General features: G+C 40.7%; 1 protein-coding gene across 1 annotated transcript in view; it reads right to left on the reverse strand.

Annotated features, from left to right (window-relative positions):
• The window catches only part of robo1 (roundabout, axon guidance receptor, homolog 1 (Drosophila)), a 245,477-nt gene that overhangs the window by 106,279 nt on the left and 116,804 nt on the right, over nt 1-22,394 (reverse strand). The window contains exon 4 of the mRNA XM_086164719.1: nt 7,976-8,302. Coding sequence (XP_086020845.1) covers nt 7,976-8,302 — 327 coding nt within the window. The remainder of the gene's footprint in view (nt 1-7,975; nt 8,303-22,394) is intronic.

Below are 22,394 nucleotides of genomic sequence, written 5' to 3' on the forward strand. Positions count from 1 at the left end.
TAAAGATGCCTTCAGGACACCTCCAGCAAGAGATTCTTGTCCAGTCATACTGGTGGCAGGCCCTGTTGTTAATCCAGAACATCCTTAGCGGATATATAGCTGATTTGGCATAGAGGGTAGCTTGGGGTCCCTCAAGTAGAGGAAGGAGGTTGTCACTAGGGACAGCGATGCCTGGGTTGACTTCTTCAGTTTAATGCCATCATGATTAAGGTCCAAATAGACAGATAAAATGGATAGAAAGAGAGTTCAAAAAGGAATAAAGAGGAAGTAAAAGATCAGGATAACACCAAGCAAAGGGAAAATGCATTGGAAAAAGCAAGGACTGGGAGACATATCATTTTCCACCATTCTGTGTCATAGTTATAGCTGGCTTTTCTAATATTATGTGAAATTGCATCATTTCACCGTTTGGTTTTCTGTCTTTCAGCAGTGAAGACAATAGAAAAAATGAAATAAATATGAAGTCACATCAAGTGGACTATATGTACCCCTTGTGCAAATTTTTAAAGTTTGCCAAAATGTTGGCTGAAAATCCCAGAAGTTCCAGCCTCCAAACCTCCTAATCCTCCCTAACTCCATCTTCGCGGATCGCGGAGCATGATAGAAGGTTTCAAGTGAGGGCTTAACCCAGGTTTATAAACCAGAGCATGCACACAGATCAGAGGGCCTCATCATATGACCAAACATGAGAATGCAGGCCTGGTCAAATGAATGAGTCCCACAAACACACTTAACACAGAAAACGTAGGGAGACACAGAGTCTCTGGGACGAAGAATTTCAAACAAAGAAGAGATTACACCTCACATCAAGATTAATATGGACTCTTCAAGAGTGAGGAAAGGTTTATATTTAGCACCTCATTTATCTGGATCTATCATGTCTGTATCAAAACATTGCACTGCAAATGGTAATGAAAACAATGTGATTTTAAAAAGTATGTGTGATTCATACACACACACGCATGAGATTTTTCAAGAGGAAAGGGAAAAAGGGCACTCTGTTATCAACCGCCCTCCAGAGTGTTTGTACCGGACCACTGGTTGCCTCAAGAGCACACATGCTATATCTTATCTACCCTAGACCAGTACTTCATAATGTTATTATTATACTTCAATATGCAAGGACCCCCCTCTTACCCCCATCCACTGTCCTGTTCTTTAACAACAGCCAGAGGCAAGGATTAAATAGAAGTAAGGATTCACTGGGGAAAAGGGGGAAAAAGGGAAAAGAAACAAAACAAAGAAAACTCTCACATCAAGGAATTAGAGGAAGTACAGATACCCTGACACACAACTCTGCAGCAGTTTTAGATTGTGAGCAACATACCGGAATATCTGGGTTTCGTCATCATGTGTTAATGCATTTGGCAGAGAAGCTGCTACAGTAACAGAGGAAAATACCGAAAGTGGACCCTCCGCATGAATAGGATGTGAACCCATAGAGTGGAGGAATTTAAGAAGAAAAAAGGGAGGGATGTCAGTTTGATGTAGCTGTGTGTAGATCACAGATCCTATTTAATCTATTTTTATAAAGAGTCATTACTCAGGCAAATATTTAACACACCAAAGGGACTAAATTCATTTTTATATTGCCCTGTTTACACATCATCGGATTCAATTTCCTGCGCTATTGCAATTAAAAATGACAGAAATAGCGGACATGAGATACAGTGAGGCTGGTTACCTTTAGTCATTTATTCATTCATTCAGTATAGGTATCATTTATTCTGCACTCAGGGTCATTGGGGCGATGCGGGGTACACTCTCTAACATTGCCAGTCAATCACAGGGCCACATATAGAAACATACTACCATTTAATCCCTCATTCTGGACGATTCTTGTCTTCTATTATTCTACTGCATGCATTTATATTTGGTGAAAACCAGGTCATTGAATAGGAAGAGTTATTTTAGTTCTTCATTTTCTCAACAACAAAGTATTCATCAGGAGGGTTACAGAAAGTATGGGTACACTTTTGAACACTATCAATTTACTGCTGTCCATAGCAGCTCCTTTGACGATGTGCACTTGCATCTTTAGCTCACGTACCAACTCATTCACAGCCCAATATGCAACCAGTAAAAGGCTGATGAAATCAAACCCACACATATGCAACCTCATCTTCCCACCAAACACAGAAAGTCTCACCTCACCCTGTCTTCAAAATCATTGTTGTGCAGGCCAATCCATTCACACTACAATCCATCAGTCAACAGGATGCCCTGGTTTCCTGCTCTGCTCTTTATCTGGACTTTAATTTCTCTCCTGGGCTGTGCACTTTCCATCCAGCCAGCAGTATTGGTTTTGGGGGTGGGAGGGCTGATACTGATGGGTTTTTGCTTTAAAAGAAATCTAATCAGTTTGACAGCTGACATGTTTCAACACGATTAGAAGAGACTTTCTTACATTTTTTTTCTTTTTTTACTTGAGGCTATCATCAATTTTGATGCCTACTGGATCATTTATGACAGCCATTTGCATGAACAAATATGTACTTGTCAACATTTTCAGCAGTGTAAGATGTGCATCCGGGGCAATGCAGAAGCCATGTAGAGTCACAAAATCGTGTTTGGAATGGCAATTGAGATGTGTATCCAAAAAAAGAATCCACTAAGAGTGCTATTTAGTTATCGACCACACATGGCGAATAGATGCTGCATTTTAACTACATGGAATGTATTGATTTATGCTATCAACCCCCAGTGCTAAATATGCTGGGTTCAATAGACCTCGTTGCACAACACGCATGATAAAAATCACCCTATGTATATATGGATTCATAGGACCTAATTGAAATGCACGTGTTGAACCTACTGCACTCAAATGTCAGCTACATGCCAGGGGAGTGTAATAACACATCAGCAAGTTCATTATCAATGAATAGAATTTGTAAGACTAACCGCAATGGACGGAACAGCCATGTCCAACAGAAATGTATATAAAATCAAAATCAAGGTTCAATTCACCTTTCTTAAATTGAATTCATGTATTTATTTTGTGCCCTAATGAATGCATATTTCAACTTTTGTCATGTACCTTTATCCAGTTTGCATTATTGTAGGAAGTGTTTTAAGATTGCGCCTCTGATGGCTCCAAACTAGCTGCTATGTTGGTCAACATCTCCGACTAGATATGAAGAACTCACAGTAGAACCAATGAACTATGGCGCTATGAAGCAGCGTTCTCTGGCACACAGGGTCCCTTATAGCCCAATAACACAGCTTCAAACAAAATCTAAAAACCCACCTGGTGTGTAAGCGTGTGTTTGTATATTTATATGATCTCACCTCATGGTTGATATAAAGCATTTGGAGATACGCAAATTAAATGAGCTCCAAAATATAATAAATGTAAGAATTAAAATCATTATTTTATAGTTTCTACTACTGAAAGTTTTCTTTGGGAGGCAGACAGGCAGAAATCATCATAACAGCCATACAGTCACACATACCATTAGGCAATGAGAGACCGTGGAAGAGGTTAGAATTCCAACAGTCAACAGATTGGAAGGGAGGCCTAAGCAAGTCTGTGGTGTGGAGCCCATCCCTCAGTTGTGCGTTGAATGATGAAACAGACCCTAGCTGTGCTGTTTGCACCAATTTGCTCAGAACCTCCCTGAGACAAATAACTGCCACTGAGCTGCAACACACTTCACTTCCAGTCTGCTGGCCACTTGCCAGCGCACTCACACTGCTGCTTCGGCTGGGATTTGGCTGCCCTGATTTCTACTTGTTCTGCTCTTGCTCTCTCATTCCCAGCTGTTTCTTTTTCTCTGCCCATCACTCACTTTCTTTTCCTCTCCACCGCACAGGCTCACTTTGTTTGGAAGTCTCCTAATATTTTCCATGCAGAAAAGTGATGTTGAAAGGGCTCAGTTTAATAGCCCCAATAACCAAAAACTCAGGAGAGATTTATGATAAAACTTGATTGCTTACAGTAGAAAAGAGTTGTTACAACAATAAATTAACAAAAGGAAAACCCATGGAAAGGGAGTCTTAGTAAACAGAATCGTTCTGCCCCTAGATATTGATAGCAGCAGTTTCTGCCATTGAGCTATTCATGTCCAAGGCAATGAAAACAAGAAAGAGAATGAAGTGAATTAAAATAAAGGTACACTAATCATATGATCAGACGAAGAGTACAACTTAAAGACACTGGGAACACAGAAATGAAAGCTGAGATTAGTGGGCGACAATCTAGCTGTCTTCAAACAAGCAACCAATTTGACTTCTGCACATCGGCCGACCCAGAGAGATTTCCCAGAATCTCAGTATAAGCTCTGGCACACCCAGCACTTCCAAGTTTCTGACTATCCCCCAACAATTAGTCTCAGGGAAGCCATCTGGCTGTATATGGTGACAGAGCCTTCACCCAAACCTCGAGATCCAAGAGATACTAGGATAAACTTGGCAGAGTGGAGTAATGTGGAATGAACCACTTTCAAGTAAATGTCCCTCTGCTTCTGTTGTTTGTGGTTGTAAAAACTAAGCACTGTCTCTTGAGAGGGAATTCTACGTGTGGATATGGGGCACGCAGCCAGCGCTGCGTGGTCAGCATAGAGCAGTTTGCTGGGGCAACTGGACAGCAGGCCCAGGGGTTATCATCAGCTCAAGTGAAGTAAGGCGCTGTCCATTACTTAACTTTATCTCTGCTCTTAGGACAAAAGACACTAGCTATTCATAGTGCCTCATAGGGCCCAGAGAATCATACAGTAGTATTCCCAGAAAAATACAGTATAAAAGTGATGTCAAATAATAGGGCATTAAACATTAGTCGAATATTGTAAAAAAATAAATATTTCAAAATGCAAAAACAAATATTTGATTTGCAAGCTATCTGATTTGGAGAGGGCTTGTCACTCAACCACACTGAAGACATATGCAGAAGCTGGGGTATCTACGTTTTGAACTTTTGAACATTTCAATGAATCTGTAGGAACAAGTAAACTTTGGAGCTTCAAGATACTCCTAACAGCATACATAACACCAGGCTTGAAAGCTGAGCTGCTCTTTAACAGGGGGGGAGCTTTAGCAGACAGTGTAGGAGGAAGCAGAGGTGAAGGAAACATGGAGGGATCCTGTCTATAGCTAACAGGGCTAATCAGGCATCAAGCCCAAACAGATTAGCTACCCACCCTGCTTAGTATATCCTCGAATAAAAACCTGCACCCCATGCGTCCTGAGGTCTGCCAAGCCTGACATGACAGAATGTGGGAAAACGTGGCTGGATGTAAAATACACTATCGGTTGACATAACTAAAGTGTATTCACATGTGTTTACATCTAAATACATGTTGTGTTCTTGCAGTGAGCCAATAAGATCTTGATTGTGTTCTTAAGATAGAAAAAGAGTAGTGTTTAACTAAAACTACATATTGGATGAATAGAATTATAACCATATAGTCATGGGAAAGAAAGCGAGACAAATCAAGGACAATGACAATCTAATTTAGGAAAAAACATAATGGGTTCTTCCCTTGCCAGAATTACTGCCCTTCAACAAGTTTTGCATAGGTCACACATACTTTTTGATTAATTCTGCTGACAGTCAAATAAATCAGACCAAAATCACAGCCCGTCTGGCAAAGATAACCACACATGCCTTTAAGACAAAATGCAGAACACACATTGAAGCACAATTATTAATTAGTAGGAGTGGTGATCCAGGTATTATTACATACAAATATATACTAATGCTGTAAGCAAGATCCATTTCAAGAGTAAAAGTCCAAGAAACTACTGCTCCACTCCACAAAACAATCTGATCTCAACCTGGTGTTAGCCAGTTAGGCTGCTCATTGTTCGGATGGAGGTTATAAAAACAGAAACCAAAGTGTCACACATACTTTCTGACACCAAATTAGTATGTTTCTCCTCTGAGTTCCTTTATCAGTTTGCAGTTCATTATCTTGCACTGACGTGTCAAATACAAAGACAACAATAACGCAAGAGGAAAAGAATCCCACCTTAAGCTTATTTGAATACACAAGGCAAACAAGATCCACGGTCATTGCATTAACCCGGGCTTGAGGTAAGAGGATGAGATGGAGATTGTGGGCTGTACAGTACATGCGGTTAATGATTAAACAAACAAACTGGATTAGCTTGCCCTGCCTTGCAAAGTAAGACTTGTTGAAACGTGGATTATGTTAACACTCTGATGAATAGGGGAAACTGTAAAAGCCCGGCTTTTCAATAACCTCCAGAACGTGGTGTTTTTAGCTTTAAAAGTGAAAACGTTACAGAGGAAGGCAAAGTAAACAAAATTTAAACCTCAACTTCCTTCTTCAGAGTTTTCTTGGAAAAGAAACTCCTGTGGTTCCCTTACTTTACTCTCAGTCTGAGTGAGACACGTTTTCAATAATGACAACCGTCTCTGAAGACGCCATGCAATCCGAAATGGTTTAGAACTGTCTCACATGCCCTTATGTGTTACTTTTGTGGCCTTTAGTTTCTTAACACTAGAATTCATATTTCATATCTCACTTGGTCTTTGTGTCCTTTCTTCAGAGCAGATATAGCCTGGGTGCTCCAGCAATATAATGATATGTAGTTAAGAATGAACAGCATAACTAGAATAAGAGAAATAAACGACGCAAGAAGAAGAGAGACGACTGGAGCAAAGTGGCTTGTCATTATGGGTTTGTTTGAACCGTATACAGAATGAGCAGGCTGAATTTGAAACTGAGCCAAAAGCACTCTGTACTCTGCTCCTTATGTGTCCTGCCAAGTGTCTTGTTTTTCTACCCACCCCTGATATAAAAACTCCTTATTATTTACGACTGGTAGTACTATTAAAGCCTATATAAATTACACACTTACATTTTTCACCAATACTCCATTAAGTGGAAATGTACAGCTCTGTAAAGTTCTTGTTAAAGAAGTGAATTTAAAGTTTGAGCAGTTCCAAACCTGGTTGGCATGAGATATTACATCATAAACTAGGACAAGACATCTTTTGAACACAACTATTCATCACTTTTCTGCGCCGCGTCTCTTCTCTGATCACTCGATGGGGAGCTCATGAAATACAAAATTGAAACTCCAGTGTAGAGGCCAATAAAAATACATGAAGATGGCAAATATGTAAAACAGGAGATCCTTCTTCAACCGAAAAGCCACGAGCACACACCCACGCAAACATCTTCCGCACTGCACATTCGCATACATTTCTCTCTTTCCCATCTTGATTAGATTACAGTGAGAGCGCTGGTGAAAGCCTCTGGGCACGCTGGAGGAGTGGTTGATATCCGAGCTCTCTAGCTCAGCCTTCACTCTCAGTCAGTCAAGAGAGCGAGAGTGATAATACATCTAAGAACTGACCCACCACCTAATGCAGCCATTAATGAATCATGCCAACAAATTTGTCAACATGTGTCATCGGATACTGAAAGATTGAATGGTTTGGATAGATTATTATATCTCCCTGTGCCGCATCGCCACCGACAGCCGAATGTTCATGAAGCTGAAATGCTTCTTAGCATAGAGATACTTAAAGCCACTTCACATCAAAGCTAATATGCTTAAGAATGAGTGTTTAAGGCGATATAACTGTTGCCTTACACTTAAAAATATTATTACAAGTAAAAAAAGCACACTATCTGCATTTCTAAAATCCCATATTTATCTCTGCCCTTGAAAAAAAGAAAAAAAAAAAAAAAAAACAGATGCAAAGCCAAAACAGAAAGGGCTTTGTTCCCATTGTACCTCACGACCACCTACTAAGGACCCTAAAAAGAAGCACTCACCCTGGAATGATCAGCCTGTGTCTCCCCAAGACTCCCCGGGCCTACGGAGACCAGTGGGCCAAACACATCCTGCCCATCTCCTGAGAGATTATCCAACTCAATGAACACATTGATGATAGACACACTGGAGGAAACTAGAGCCTGCTATTCAACCACATCCAAACCCAGACTCCCTCATTCACAACCACACTACATGCCAAACAAGGGAGAAGGCATGCTGCACTTACTGGCTACTTCCAGTGAGGCATTGTGGCTTACTGCTTCACCCAGGTAGTTACGGGCAACACAGACGTAGGAGCCTTCATCGGGTTTGCTTCGCCGTCCATGGACAATGCGTAGGAAGAACAGGGAGCCACTGGGAAGCAGCATACGCTGGGAACGAGCATTGTCCCTGTCTGTTTCCACTCTCTCTCCATCTTTGTACCACTCCACTGTCGGTGTTGGTCGCCCCTCCGCCTTACAGTTAAGAGTGGCAGGCTCCCCTTTGGAAACAATCAGGTCGGATGGATGCTCCACGATACGTGGCGGTGTGTCCTCTTGGCGCAGGCGGGATCCTAAACGTGACAAAAATGATAATTTAGCCATTTTAATATCATCAGTAGCTTTATTTTACATTTCTGTGAGAAACTTCATTAAACCATGTCTATTTACTCCTACTATACACAGATATATTATGAGATGCCGAAGTTAGTATTCCATCTCAAAGTTCTGTACGTTTCAATATTTATTATAATCACTGTAATCAACTGAAATATTATTTGTTGAGAAAAGGGAAAGGAAAAAAGTTTGATTACTGACAAGCCCATGAATGTACAGTTCATGCTGAAATTAATAGCAAATGGACACCGCAGCCTGAATCCTATCTTTTTTTCAATTCCCAACCTCTAGTAACATGCAGAGGTTATTCTTACCCTGGTGTTAACATCTTGTCTGTGGAAAAAAAACAATGTGCTCCGTGACCTTTGACCTCAATAAGGTTCTACTGCATTGCTTCAGCATAGGAAAAATGTTTCTAAAAGGTGCAAACTGCTGGAGACAGCCCTGATTTGATGAGGGTTTTGCCTTTTTCTATGTCACAGAGAGTTTGGAGAGACACAGAATAACATGACCCCAAAATAAAATGTGACTGTTTGTATTTGGAGGACTTAGTGCATGAATCAAGCACAACATTGCAAGAATAACCAATACAAATCTGTTTAAATAAGAGGACAACAAGAAAATGGCCACATCTCTTTTCTGTCCGAGGTCTGCTTTGGATTTTAGAGAAGGTAATTGTTATTTTCTCTGATAGTGCATCATTTTGCCAAATGCAACTCTTAATGAGAAATGTAATGCAAAAATCAATCTGCTGGTTCTGTCCAAAACTGAGTGGTGTGTTTTTGCAACCTCTGTACCACAACTGTGAATGTTTTATGTCAAAAACAGAGATCAAATAATAATTTACTAATAAATCACTATACAAATAAAATGTCCATAGACTCCATCAAAGTCTAAAACTATGCATCAGAGTAAAAAAATAAACAACTTGTGGCAGAAGAGAAGATCTCCAGAAACAGATCTTTTGATAAAGAATGAGAGGGGAAGTAGTAAACAAGGACAAGCACCTTAATTGTAAATGGAAATTAGCAGATAAAAGATACAGATGCCCCACGTAGCTTGGCAACAAATTGGGCGCAGGAGTTGAGAATACACTATTTACAAAACACAGAGCAACAAAACAGTGCCAGCAGCAGTGCCAAGGGGATTAGCACCCCGGCGCTATCTCTGGTCATTACTATTGCTTCCAAACAAGTAAGATGTGGCAATCGAACCCTCTTTACATGCAAATTAGCTTCCTGTTGTTAATTTGTGGAAGGTGGGACTTGGTGCCATTGAATGCGTTGCGTTTCTAAACACAACAGCGCAAAAGAGAGTTTCCTCTGCCATATCGCTTAGCTCTTCGGAGCCCATTCATCAGTAATTAAAGAGAGTTGGGTTTAATTGGAGGCACAGGCTTGCATATAATTTGCCCAGCGCCCCATGAAGTTGCCACAGTGCCTTGTGTCTGTTCCCTCAGCCCATCCCCCGTCAATAATTAAAAAAAAAATTACTGCTGAGGAGGCATCATTTCTGGGTTCTGCATATTTTAAGTGAAGTCAGCATAAGCAGTGACAGCTCTGTGAGAAGATTAATTACTTCAATGCAAATGTGAATTGTAATAAAATATATTTAATCCAGAAACTCAATGCATGACATCATGATTCTAATCAATTTCTAATAATCCCTGCACAAAACTTAATGACAGCCAGTGACTGAACTGGCTTCTTGACTGCCACTGACAGTCAGAGGTACATTTACTTTTTCCTTCTACTGCAATATTTGAGTCTGGGCAGTTGTCACACTTTTTTTTTTTTTTCTTACATTTTGTCTTCATTCTTCCACCAAGACTTTAAGGTTCCCCCTTCTGTCCAGAGTTTTGATTTAAGACCCACAATAAATTTGCAGAATATCAGTAAAATCTGCAGCTAAAACTGAGCAGAAGAAGCATTGGCTACAATTATGAATGGTTCAACTTGAAACTGAACTCACACACTCAATCAAAAACAAGAAATCATTGCATTATTATTATTATTGTTATTGTTGTTATTAATATTATTATTATTATTGCATTATTATTATTATTATAATTGCTGTTACTGACATTACTATGATGATGATGATGATCATTACTATTATTATTATCATTATTATTATTATCATCATCATCAACGTTATCATTTTTATATGCACAACTTTGTTTAAGCAAACAATCCGTTCATGTATTTGGGTCATGGATAATCAAAAATGGTCACACAGATATTCATGTAACACAGATCGTGTCAGGCTTCATGTAGATAATCTGTTTAAGATTAAAGCGTTTCAAAATACAGACAGAGTATTAAACAGCAAATCGAGCCTGAAGTAAGAATGAATTAGTCTACTATCACCCGGTAAATTAAGTTTGTAAAAATACATATCTATTCTTTCCAGCTTTTGGAGCCGTATGAACCACAACTACTCTAATTAACCCCCATTTGCAAACCTCTCCCACTGCAGGCTATTGAACCCAAAGACCATCTACTAACGAGGCTCAACTGTACTCGGGCAGAATTTTGAGCAAACTGAGCTTCACACTAACAGCAACATCTGCACCACCACCATCCCTTTGCCAGACAAGGCTGACTAATATGTTTTATTAAATAGGACTTTGAAGAGCTCTGCTACTATAAGCTCCCCCGGTTCTCCGCCTGATTTGGATATACACTACAATTTCAAATATTCTGAAGTTTGTGAATTGTGTGTGTGTGTGTGTGTGTGTGGGTGTGTGTGTGTGTCAGGGGAGGGGGAGAACCATTAACTATTTAGGTGTCGCCCACTGAGAGGAGAGCAGTGCAGTCGGCAGCTCTGTTGTTTGATCAGTGTCTGTTTACTGTAAGACTACATCTGGACTGCATGATTAAGACGTAGACTGTGAATAATACAATATGCAGAGAGTTATAACACCGTGCGACAGGGACATTGGTGAAAATGAGCCAGGGATAAATATTCAACAACTAATATTATTTTACGCTAATAAATGTTTTGTGTTGGGATCTGCAAGGGTGGGATTCTTGGAGGCAATGCGTGGGCGTTGGAACGTATCAGTTACACAATGGTATTATGGTCTCTTTGTCCCTTATTGAATCCATTGTGTGCGTGTGTGTGTGCACTTCGCCATGCTAATCACTCAAGATATTTCAAGTGACCTGAGTTACTTCGGCTCGGTCTGACGCCACACGTATCTAGAGGTATCTGGGTTCAGAAGATCGTACGAGCTAACCTTTCTCCCTTCCTCAGATTGAGGACAGAAGACTGAAAATGAGATGGAAGGAGGAGAGGAGTATGAGTGGAGGGCACACTTCACTACTGAACCTAGCTGTTTAGCATCTCCCTTCACTTTGAGTTATCTAACCCTCCCTTTATTTCAAAGCACTGCCCTTCCTTCGTCTCCGCTGCTTTCAACTGATCTCCCTCCTATTTTGTATCCCCCTCATCCCCTCCCTTATTTGCTCTAAGACAGAGAATGTGAGATGAGCTAATGCAATGTGCACCCTATCCAAAGGGAAGATGGGACTTCTACTGCAAGGATCTGATCAATTGACACCAAAGGCAAGATTCTCCTTCTGCCTGTATTTCCGTGCTTCTTTTTTTTTCATTCTTTATCCACACACATACAAAGCCAAATTATGCTTGAGGGAAGCTTTGGGGGTAATTAAATAAACCTACAATGTTCTGTTGCTCTTTTTTTTTCTCTTCCCTCACAGCTGTAAGCAATCCAAGCATTTAAAACCAAACCACCAAAACTAAACAGCAATGCAATGATAACTGAATTCACCAAACCTGGGAAAAACAGACAAACCCATGGGTCCAGACCCAGACACTGACCCAAATACTGCATCTTGGGAAACATGAAGACCCTCGGGTTATTACCCCTACCCCAGTCCCAACTTTGCACATCCTAAACCTGTGGATAGGACGTTGGCTATTGTTATAAAGATTTGCTTCTTTGACCCTCCCTTTTCTAACATTTTATGACAAAATGGCTGACAGCCTCATGTTGATTCATTAGGGGTTTAAGGTTATGCTTCACTTTCACTATGAAACAAGTGTTAATCTAACAACTCAACATACAAGGAAATGATTCTGCTTCACATGAACTGTCTCTCATACCACCATCATAAAATGTCATCAAGACAGCATTATGTCACATTAGATACTCATGTACAGAAAAAATAACTATGCTTGCTGGTCATATTTCTAAACATAATGGCCCACGAGCAACAAACCCTCAGAATTAAAAGACAGTAAAAATGTCACCACAAATTGGAAACTAGAACTGCAATTTGCATGAAATTGGAGAGTGATGCCTTTTTTGAGACTCAACAATAGAACAAGGTGCTCATGATCTATTTGGGTCACAGCACTACCAAAAATATTCCACAGAAATTCTTTAAAGTTTTGCTCTCATTTTATTTCATTTTATGTGTTTATTTATAATGGGCCCAACACGGTCCTTGACAGCTCCTAGGTTTTATTAGCAGGCCATGTGTAGTCCAATCCACAAAGACTTTTCAAACCCTGTAAGGATTGAACTCTCCCATACAGTGAGTGCCGTCATGCTATGGAGAATAATGTTCAGAGAGATCTGCTTTAGACTTAAGGCTACATGTGTGAGGCAGAAACTTAATTCCCCCGATGAAAGAAACCATAGAGGAAGACTCTTACCGTGAACACTGAACAGCCTCGGGAAAAGTGAAACAGGCTCAGCTCTATCAGAGCCAGGGTCATGCCTTAAAGACAGCGTGTTTGCCCAATGCAATTAAAAGCTCATATACCCCCTTGTTAACAACATGAAGACATTTTTTTTTCTTTTTCTTTTGGATAATTACTCTCTGGCGACATAGAGATTGATTGGAGGAAGAAAAAAAAGTCATGAACAAATACCTGCCAGCACTAATAAGTTCAGGCTCAGTCACTTCTCTAATTAAAATAAATCCTCTGTCTCTCACAACTTTTTTAATAATAGTTATTATCTTTGAGAAGAGTGAGGAAGAGGAGGGTAGTCGGGTAACAGCACTCGCACCGTGGTGAAGCCATTTATGTCCATCCCTGTATTTTCCTTTTTCTTTTTAGTTCTGTTTTGTTTTATGTTAAAGTCTAATTCTCTTTACAGAATATCTAATTCCTCCCTCGGAATATGTGTTAAAACATGATGTCCCCATGAAGTTTATTTCCGACAAAGAGATGGTCAAGGTAATCTTTTGTTTTCAATGACGGAGCCACATCATTACAAACTATGTCAGCACCAGCAGAGATGCAGAATATGGATTTGTGATGAGAAAAGCCAAGCACAGTAAAACACTCCCTATCTTCAGCCCCATTAATCTGTGATTAAGTGCCTTAAGAGGGATTTATGGCAGCAATGAGAGCAGTGGGTGTGACCCTTAGGGTAGCTGGGCCGAGACGGCAGCCACGCCTGCAAGAAGTGGCAAACAACTAATTCATTAAATATGTGTATATACATTGAAAAAATAAATACATAAATATATATATATATACATACACACACACACACACACACACACATATATATATATATATGTGTGTGTGTGTGTGTATATGTATATATATATATATGTGTGTGTGTGTGTGTGTATATATATATATAGATAGATAGATAGATAGATAGATAGATAGATAGATAGATAGATAGATAGATAGATAGATAGATAGATTTTTTTTTTTTTTTTTTTTTTTTTCCTCGCAGAAGAAAGTCCGAAAAATGAAAAGATGGACAGAGTAGGAGACAGAAACATTTGGGAGAGTAGTGAATCTTTTACTGTTTAGAACTCTGGATCCCTGCCTGAAATTCACTGCATGAATGACTTTTCCAGCTGCATCAGATCAGACCTGTTTTTAATGTTACACAAGGCTATCACTTACACTCCCCAGAGGCAGGATTAGAGCCCTGCGAGTGTGAGTGTGTATAGAAGTGCAGTGAGGGAGGGAGCTGATAGACCACTGTTTATACCAGATATTAAAATGCATCCTGAGTGATTCAATCACAAGTGGACAGGTTTAAGTAGATGACTTTACACCTTGGATTGTCCTGAGGAGGTTTGTTTAAGTCAAGCCAGAGCCTTAGTATAATGCACTTGCTACATTGCAGAGTGTGGGGAACGCTCAGGATGAATGGTGAACAAGGTATATATGTGTCTATAAATATATCTGTCTTCCTCTTTGTCTCCATTGAAAACATAGACCGGGGTTCTGTTACCTCACTGACATTACCTAAGCATATGTACACTGGTATCTATTTCCCCCCAAAAAATAGCAATACAATCTGATCTCAATAACAGAAAATTTGAAACATAAACCTTTTTTGAGACTGTCAGTCTGCCAAGTAATGACGGCCTGAAAGGTAGAGTGTAAAGATCACTGAGGACCTAAGCTTGGGATTATTCGAAACTAGCAGAATCACAGAGCTTTCATTATCAGTTAATAAAATAGTACATATATGTATATGTATATGTATATGTATATGAATATGTATATGTATATCTTTATCTATATATATGTTTTCTTTTTCTATAGTATAGCAAAAAAGTCACAATCATTGTGAAATAATTAAACAATAATGTAATATAAAATATGAAGAAAAAATTAATAATATAAAAAAACTAAATAAATGTGCTGCACATGCCAGTGCTTCCCTCAACAAGCCTTGGGGGAGCACGGGCCAGTGTCTCCCTGGGCCGGTCCCAAGCCCCCGATAAATGAAGAGGGTTGCGTCAGGAAGGGGATCCAGCGTAAAACTTTTGCCAAAGCCAAACATGAGAATTAAACCTAATAATCTTATACCAGATCGGTCGAGGCCCAGGTTAACAACAACCACCATTGGTACTGATGAGCTACAGGGTACCAATGGAAACTGGGCTACCAATCAAAGAAGGAGAGGAGGAAGGTGTGTTCAGAAGCAGAGAAGAGGAAAGGCAAGAGTCTGGGACTGAGAGTAGGGACTTTGAATATTGGGACTATGACAGGAAAGGTAGAGAGTTGGTTGACATGATTCAGAGAAGTAGAGTGGATACACTATGTGTCCTGGAGACCAGATGGAAAGGTAGTAAGGCTAGAAGCTTAGGAGGAGGCTTTAAGTTGAACTATCATGGTACTGACAAGAAGAGAAATGGAGTAGGACTTATCTTGAAGGAGGATTTTGTTAGGAATGTTCTGGAGGTGAAAAGAATGCCAGATAGACTTGAGTCTGAAACTGGAAATTGAAGGTGTGATGCTCAATGTTGTTAGTGGCTATGCCCCTCAGGTGAGATGTGAGTTTGAGGAGAAGGAGAAGTTCTGGAATGGGTTAGATGAAGTGAAGCAGAATATCCCTCAAGAGAGTGGTAAGTGGTGCAGACTTCAATGGGCATGTTGGTGCAGACAATCGAGGGGATGAAGAAGTGATGGGCAGATTTGGTATAAAGGATAGGAATGCAGAGGGACAGATGTTTGCAGACGTTGAAAAAAGGATGGAACCGGCTGTAGTGAACACTCTTTTCCAGAAAAGAAAGGAACATAGGGTAACTTATAAGAGTGGAGGTAGGAGCACGCAGGTAGACTACATCTTGTATAGATGAGGTAACCTGAAAGAGATCAGTGACTGCAAAGTAGTTATAGGTGAGAGTGTAGCCAGACAGCATAGGATAGTGGTTTGTAGGATGACTCTGGTGACAAGGAAGATCAAGAGGACAAAGGTAGAGCAGAGGACAAAGTGGTGGAAGCTGAAAAGGGAGGAGTGTTGTATGTTTTTTAGGGAGGAGTTGAGAAAGGCTCTGGGTGGTCTCAGGGAGCTTCCAGGTGATTGAACAACTACAGCTAATGTTATCAGGGAGACGGGTAGGAGAGTACTTGGTGTATCATCTGGAAGGAAAGAAGACAAGGAGACTTGCTGGTGGAATGAGGAAGTGCAGGACTATATACAGAGAAAGCAGTTAGCAAAGAAGAAGTGGGACACTGAGGGGACTGAATAGAACAGACAGGAGTACAGGGAGATACAGTAAAGATAGAGGTAGCAAAGTCAAAAACAAAGGGCGTACGATGACTTATATGCTTGGTTGAACAGCGAAGAGGGAGAGTGATCTATACAGGTTGGTGAAACAGAGAGACAGAGATGAAAAGGATGTACAGCAGGTCCGGCTGGATAGAGAGGGAAATGTATTGACAGATGCTAGAAGAGTGATGGGAAGACAGAAGTACTTTGAAGAGCTGATGAATGTGGAAAATGAAAGAGAGGCAAGGGTAGAAGAAGTGACTATTGTAGATCATAAAGTAGCAGAGATTAGTAAAAGTGAGGTAAGGAAGGCATTGAAGAGAGTGAAGCGTGGAAAGGCACTTGGTCCTGATGATATACCCGTGGAGGTGTGGAAGTGTCTAGTAGAGGCAGCAGTAGAGTTTCTGACTAGATTATTCAACAGCATCTTGGAGAGTGAGAAGATACCTGAGGAATGGAGACGAAGTGTGATGGTGCGCATTTTTACGAATAACGGGGATGTGCAGAATTGCGGCAAAATAGAGGGATAAAGTTTATGACCCATACAATGAAGTTACCGGACAGGGTAGTGGAAACTGGACTGAGAGCAGAAGTCAGCATTTGTGAACAGCAGTATGGCTTCATGCTGAGAAAGAGTACTACAGATGCAGTATTTGCTTTGAGAATGCTAATAGAGAAGTACAGAGAAGGTGTTTTTGTAGACCTCAAAAATCATGACAGGGTGCCAAGAGAGGAGCTCTGGTATTGTATGAGGAAGTCTGGAGGGACAGAGAAGTCTTTTAGACTGGTGCAGGACATGTATGCTAGCTGTAAGACAGTGGTGTAGGGATAACAGAGAAGTTCAGGGTGGAGGTGGGACTCTATCAGGATCTGCTCTGAGCCCCTTCTTATTTGCAGTGGTGATGGACGGGCTGACAGATGAGGTTAGACAGGAATCTCCTTGGACCATGATGTTTGCAAATAACATTATGATCTATAGTCAGAGCAGAGAACAGGTTGAGAAAGATCTAGAGGTATGTGCTGGAAAGGAAAGGAATGAAGAGTAGTTGCAGCAAGACAGAGTATATGTGTGTGAATGAGAGGAGCCCAGGTGGAACGATTAGGCTACAGGGAGTGGAGATCAAGAAGTTGGAGGTTTTAAGGTACTTGGGGTCAAGAGTCCAGAGCAGTGGAGAGTGTGGAAAAGAGGTGAAGAGACGGGTTCAAGCAGGCTGGAATGGGTGGAGAAAAGTGTCAGGGTACTATGTGATAGAGGTTGCAGAAAGATGCTAACATTCTCTTTGGGAGTGACCAGGATGGATAGGATCAGGAATGAGTCTTGCAGAGGAACAGGACATGTTAGATGTTTTGGAGAGAAGGTCAGATAAGCCAGACTGAGATGGTTCGAATATGTACAGAGGAGGGATAGTGAACATATTGGTAAATGGATGCTGGAATTGGAGCTGCCAGGCAAGAGGTTAAGATGAAGACCAAAGAGAAGATTTATGGCCGTAGTGAGAGAGGATATGATGGTAGTTGGTGTGAGATATGATATGATATGATATGATATGATATGATATGATATGATATGATATGATATGATATGATTAATCTTTATTTCAGTACGCCTTTTGAGAAGACCCCCCAAGTTATTGTTGTTTAAAATGTTGACAGGATAAAAATGAGAAAATTAAAGGAGAGCAAAACATTTTTTTTCTCATATGGTGCTGTTACACAATTAAAAAGCTATTAAAAAAACAACCTGCATTGATTTGTTGGTCTAAATTTTGCTGTTGTTTCGCCTAATAATTCCCAGAAATCTGGTAAGCCACAGATTAAATCACTTTGATCACCCAGTTCCTTTGTCAAATAATAATAGCTGTTAAATCTGCGGATGAATCCAGATAGAAGTACTACGTCCTGTCATTCAGGACAAAGGTGATCACCTTGCCTAACTTGGCTTGGTCAAATTTATAATTTATCTTGATCTGGCTGTGCATGGTATCACATCATTCCCATGGCAACACATGTCACACTGCAACTGAGGCCACAATAGAGGATTCCTTTCGGAGGCTGGTGCCCATCCTAATGGGGCGCCCATTTAATCAATTTAATTTTAATTTTTATACTTTATTAATCCCTCATCAGGGCGCCACACTGCCCCTAAAGCTAAAACAACTGGAGGGGTATTCATTCATCCTCTCCAGACAGGTCCCTCCCTTGCAACATCAAGTGGACAGTAAGACACATCTTGTAAGTCAACTGATAACAATGAAATATTTTTGTTGAGTTCTTAAAATGATCAGAATTCAGTCTCTACATTAGACCTGTTTATAATCTTTATGACAATGTTTTTGCTTGCAACATTAGCGATACTGCCAGCAGCATAACAGCTAGGAAGAAATCTGAAAAGTCATGACAGAAGGAAAATAAACTATACGATAATAAAGTTTCAGCAGACACCCAGGGGAGTCAATTTTTGAAGCCATGACACTTCCCGATATCAAGCTGCTTCACCGAGTGTCATTAGAGCCAAATAAAAGTTGTCAAACCCTGCAGAAAAACCATGACGGCAGAATTGCTTCCTGAGGAATGAATACGGTTCCAGCTTTGTTATGTCCATTCACTGACTCCAGAAGGATATCTGTTGTGGAAAAGACTGGAAAGCTTGTTAGGCAGTTGTCTGCTGAACTGACTCTGGAGACCGGGCAGATGGACCAAACAGAGCAGGGTGAGCACAAGCAGAGAGTCATTATATCTGTATATCTGTCTGCCGGGTATCTATCTATCTATCTTTTCATAATGTTTATGTCTGTGTGTGTGACTGGAAACTGATGGACTCCACATGTTGACCCCCCTCAAATTCAAACCATTGACCTAAAGAGAAAAAGCTGCTGTCAAGGATGTCATTCCTGCAAGAGGGCAGAGACCACAGGAAAAGAGCTGAAATCAATATGTAGCTCGTGTGCCAAGCAAGGACCCTCTATTATGAAAGTTCAGTATGTGGTGCAAAGATCTGGCATATTGAGAGGATTATAGAACAGAAGCACAAGGGAGCGCCAGTCGGCAATTACTTCTTGTTTTTGTATTGCAACATTAATGAAGTTTGACCAGTGCGATCTCAGTGATACATCAAAGCGGCCTGCAGCAGCGGTGTAAGGGAATCAGTGGTAATTGAATATGCTTCTCTTACGACCCAACAGGGGACAGCAAGGGGCTCACTGCTGACTTTCATGAGATGAAAGACCAGAAACATATAAGGGCGTTAATATAATTATATTCTGGCAAATCACTTTGTGTTAGACTTTGAAAAAGAAATTCATATTTTGACATGGGTGTGTCCAACAGGCTTTGCACATGGGTGTGTGTGTTTTTACGTCGTATTATGCAATGATTGCAGAGAAATTGTGAACGTCCATTAGTCTGCCTGGGCGTCTTTCTATAAAAAAAAAATTGAGTTGAAATCTACTCCTCTCAAGGTCACTCTATCATACAGCCTCAGTAGCTCTGTGCATGTGACTGTTCATGATAGGACTGTGATGGGTGGCATGGAGTTGAGGGAATGGACAGGAGCCTTTGGGGTGCAACGAGGAGGGATAAGGACCGGCGCTCTCAGCTGGCACAGCCCAACCACAGGGCGTATGGCATTTAGGCTTTGTGCCAAGAAAAAGAACACCTCTGAAGGGTTGCCAAAATGAATCAGGGCAGGCACAACGATAAAGCACTTAATTCTTTTTAAATGTTATTAAGTTGATGGCAGTGGCTGATACAGACCTTCTGTTGGGGCAGTGTTGTATTACAGTCACTGAGAGCAGAGCTGATGACCTTAACCGCTTATGTGGGCTATTCGAAATGTTCGGCCAAACACATTCTAAAAGCAAATCTCAAACAGCTGGGTGTTGAAAGGGAATTTCAGTCACAGCATTCAGTTGAGTACAGAAGTAATATCTGAGTGCAAAAAACTTGTCACATTTCCTTCGGGTGTCCTTTAGGTTAAAAGGGTAAGCATCGAGCAAATAGCACTGGAGTGTCAATGTGTGCAGCTGTGTGTACATGAATATGTGTAAGTGTGTGTGTGTGATTGTGCGCATGCAGATATGCAATATTGGCTCATATGTCACAAATGTGGATATGAGGAATTATTAAAGTGGCACCTAAAGGCGCACTGTAAGGTAAGACTCAGTGGAGCCAGTCCCTCATGTGGCAAGAACCCAGAAACACCAGCGTGAGCCTGCTGAGTGGGGCATGGCTCCGGTCCAGCTAAATGGAGCACAAATCGCCCCAAACTGTTCAAAAACCTGGCTTGGAAAAAATGAAAGTGGGTTGTAAGGCATGCCATGTGATGCACAGTAAATATTTGGTCAAAATTAATGAAGGGGCAATGACTGCCAAAAAGCCTTTTTCAAGACAGCCTACAGAGGAGAGTTGGTGGCCAGTATGGCATTAAAAATAAATTTCCTTCTGCAGACAAATGCTCACTACCCTTTCTGCTTTCCAGCACCCACTTACCACTCCCCTCCTAAAAACACACAAACTTTCCAGGTGTATGGTGTATCTATCTAACAATATATGAGTTTCCTTTCCATGCTTTAACTAAAAATGACTTCATCATTAATGGATTTCACTTCCTGTCTTAGATCTGTTTTCCCCCGGAGCAGAAGGCAGGGGCCAATGTATGTAAGCCAGACATAATGATAATCCAAGATGGGAAACCACCATGTGTTCAAAATGTTGTAAAAGTGGAAAAAAGAAAAGCCTTCGAGGATCTGTGCCTCTTCACTGATACCGGGTTCCATGGATTGCCCTACTCTTCTAAGAAAAATACAATTTCCAGATATAACAAAGACCCCCGATGGCCACACTGAGTATTTCAGATATGACTAATACAATTATATTTTCACACAAAGGTAAGTTAATAAAATAAATCACTGTACATCTTATTTTTAAGGAATGGTATGGAATGCCAGAGTAGCTGCTGCTTGGGTAAAAACAAGATGGCAGATAATGGCAGAGTGAATAGTCTGGGACAAACTAACAGAGAACTCTTACAAACTCAAATAAAACCTCATTATAACCACTTGAATTGATGATAATCTCTGCAAGACATGTTTTAAGACCTAGATACAGCTATCTGACTGTATCAACAGAGTGCTGCACTAGGTATGCCACCTCTCAAGAACATGAAACTAAATCTACAGTGGCCTCAGTCAAAATGGGACAATATTGTATTATAAGTATGATGCATGGTCTGATGAGTTTTCATTTCTGAGAGGGATATATATGCCCATTAGCCATAACATTATGGCCACTGGCAGGCTAGTGGGTGGGAAATATAGTGCAGCCAGTGAACATTTTTGTTCACTGGCTCACTTGTTCACTTGAACTTTGAAAATGGGGCAAGCATTAGGATGCCAGTGACTTTGCAGAGCCAAAATGTGGCGGGGGGATGACCGGATTGGAGCCTCTCCAAAAACTGCAGCTCCTTTTGTGGTCTTCTAGTTGTTACTTTCCCTAATGATAATAAAATGGATCTGAAATGGTTTCAGGAACATAATGGGATGTTAAAGTTGTTGGTCTTTGAATTCCCCAGTCCATTTGAGCATTTAGGAACGTGCTGGACCAATAAGTTTGATACACAGAGCCCCCATCTTACTACTTCCATGGCATAAGGGATTGGTTGCCAATGGTGCACTGCTTGCCGTATATTACAGAAGACCATCAGAGTTCCGATGGAGTCCATGCCACAATAGCCCATACATGTTTGATGGCAAAAGAGAAATCCCCACTGTATCAGGCTGTTGGTCATGATGTTATGCTATGGCTGATAGGTGTACTGTTGATGCAATTGGCAGAGTCTGGAATTTAGAAATGAATGAAAATGCACATATCTGTTCATTAACATCAAATTATGCATGTCTGATTTTGATTGTGAGTATCACAGTGTGCGCTTCATTTGATTTCAACAAAATATCACAGCATGCCTAAAATCTAAATCCACCATTGTCCACTCATTGCCATGTTCAAAAACATGGCAATGAGTTCACAGTACCTAAAACAGACCC

The sequence above is a fragment of the Fistularia commersonii genome, chromosome 18 (genome assembly GCF_037954325.1).
Source record: "Fistularia commersonii isolate RoL2024-O1a breed Wild chromosome 18, RoL_Fcom_v1.0, whole genome shotgun sequence".
In the NCBI taxonomy this organism is placed as follows: Eukaryota; Metazoa; Chordata; class Actinopteri; order Syngnathiformes; family Fistulariidae; genus Fistularia; species Fistularia commersonii.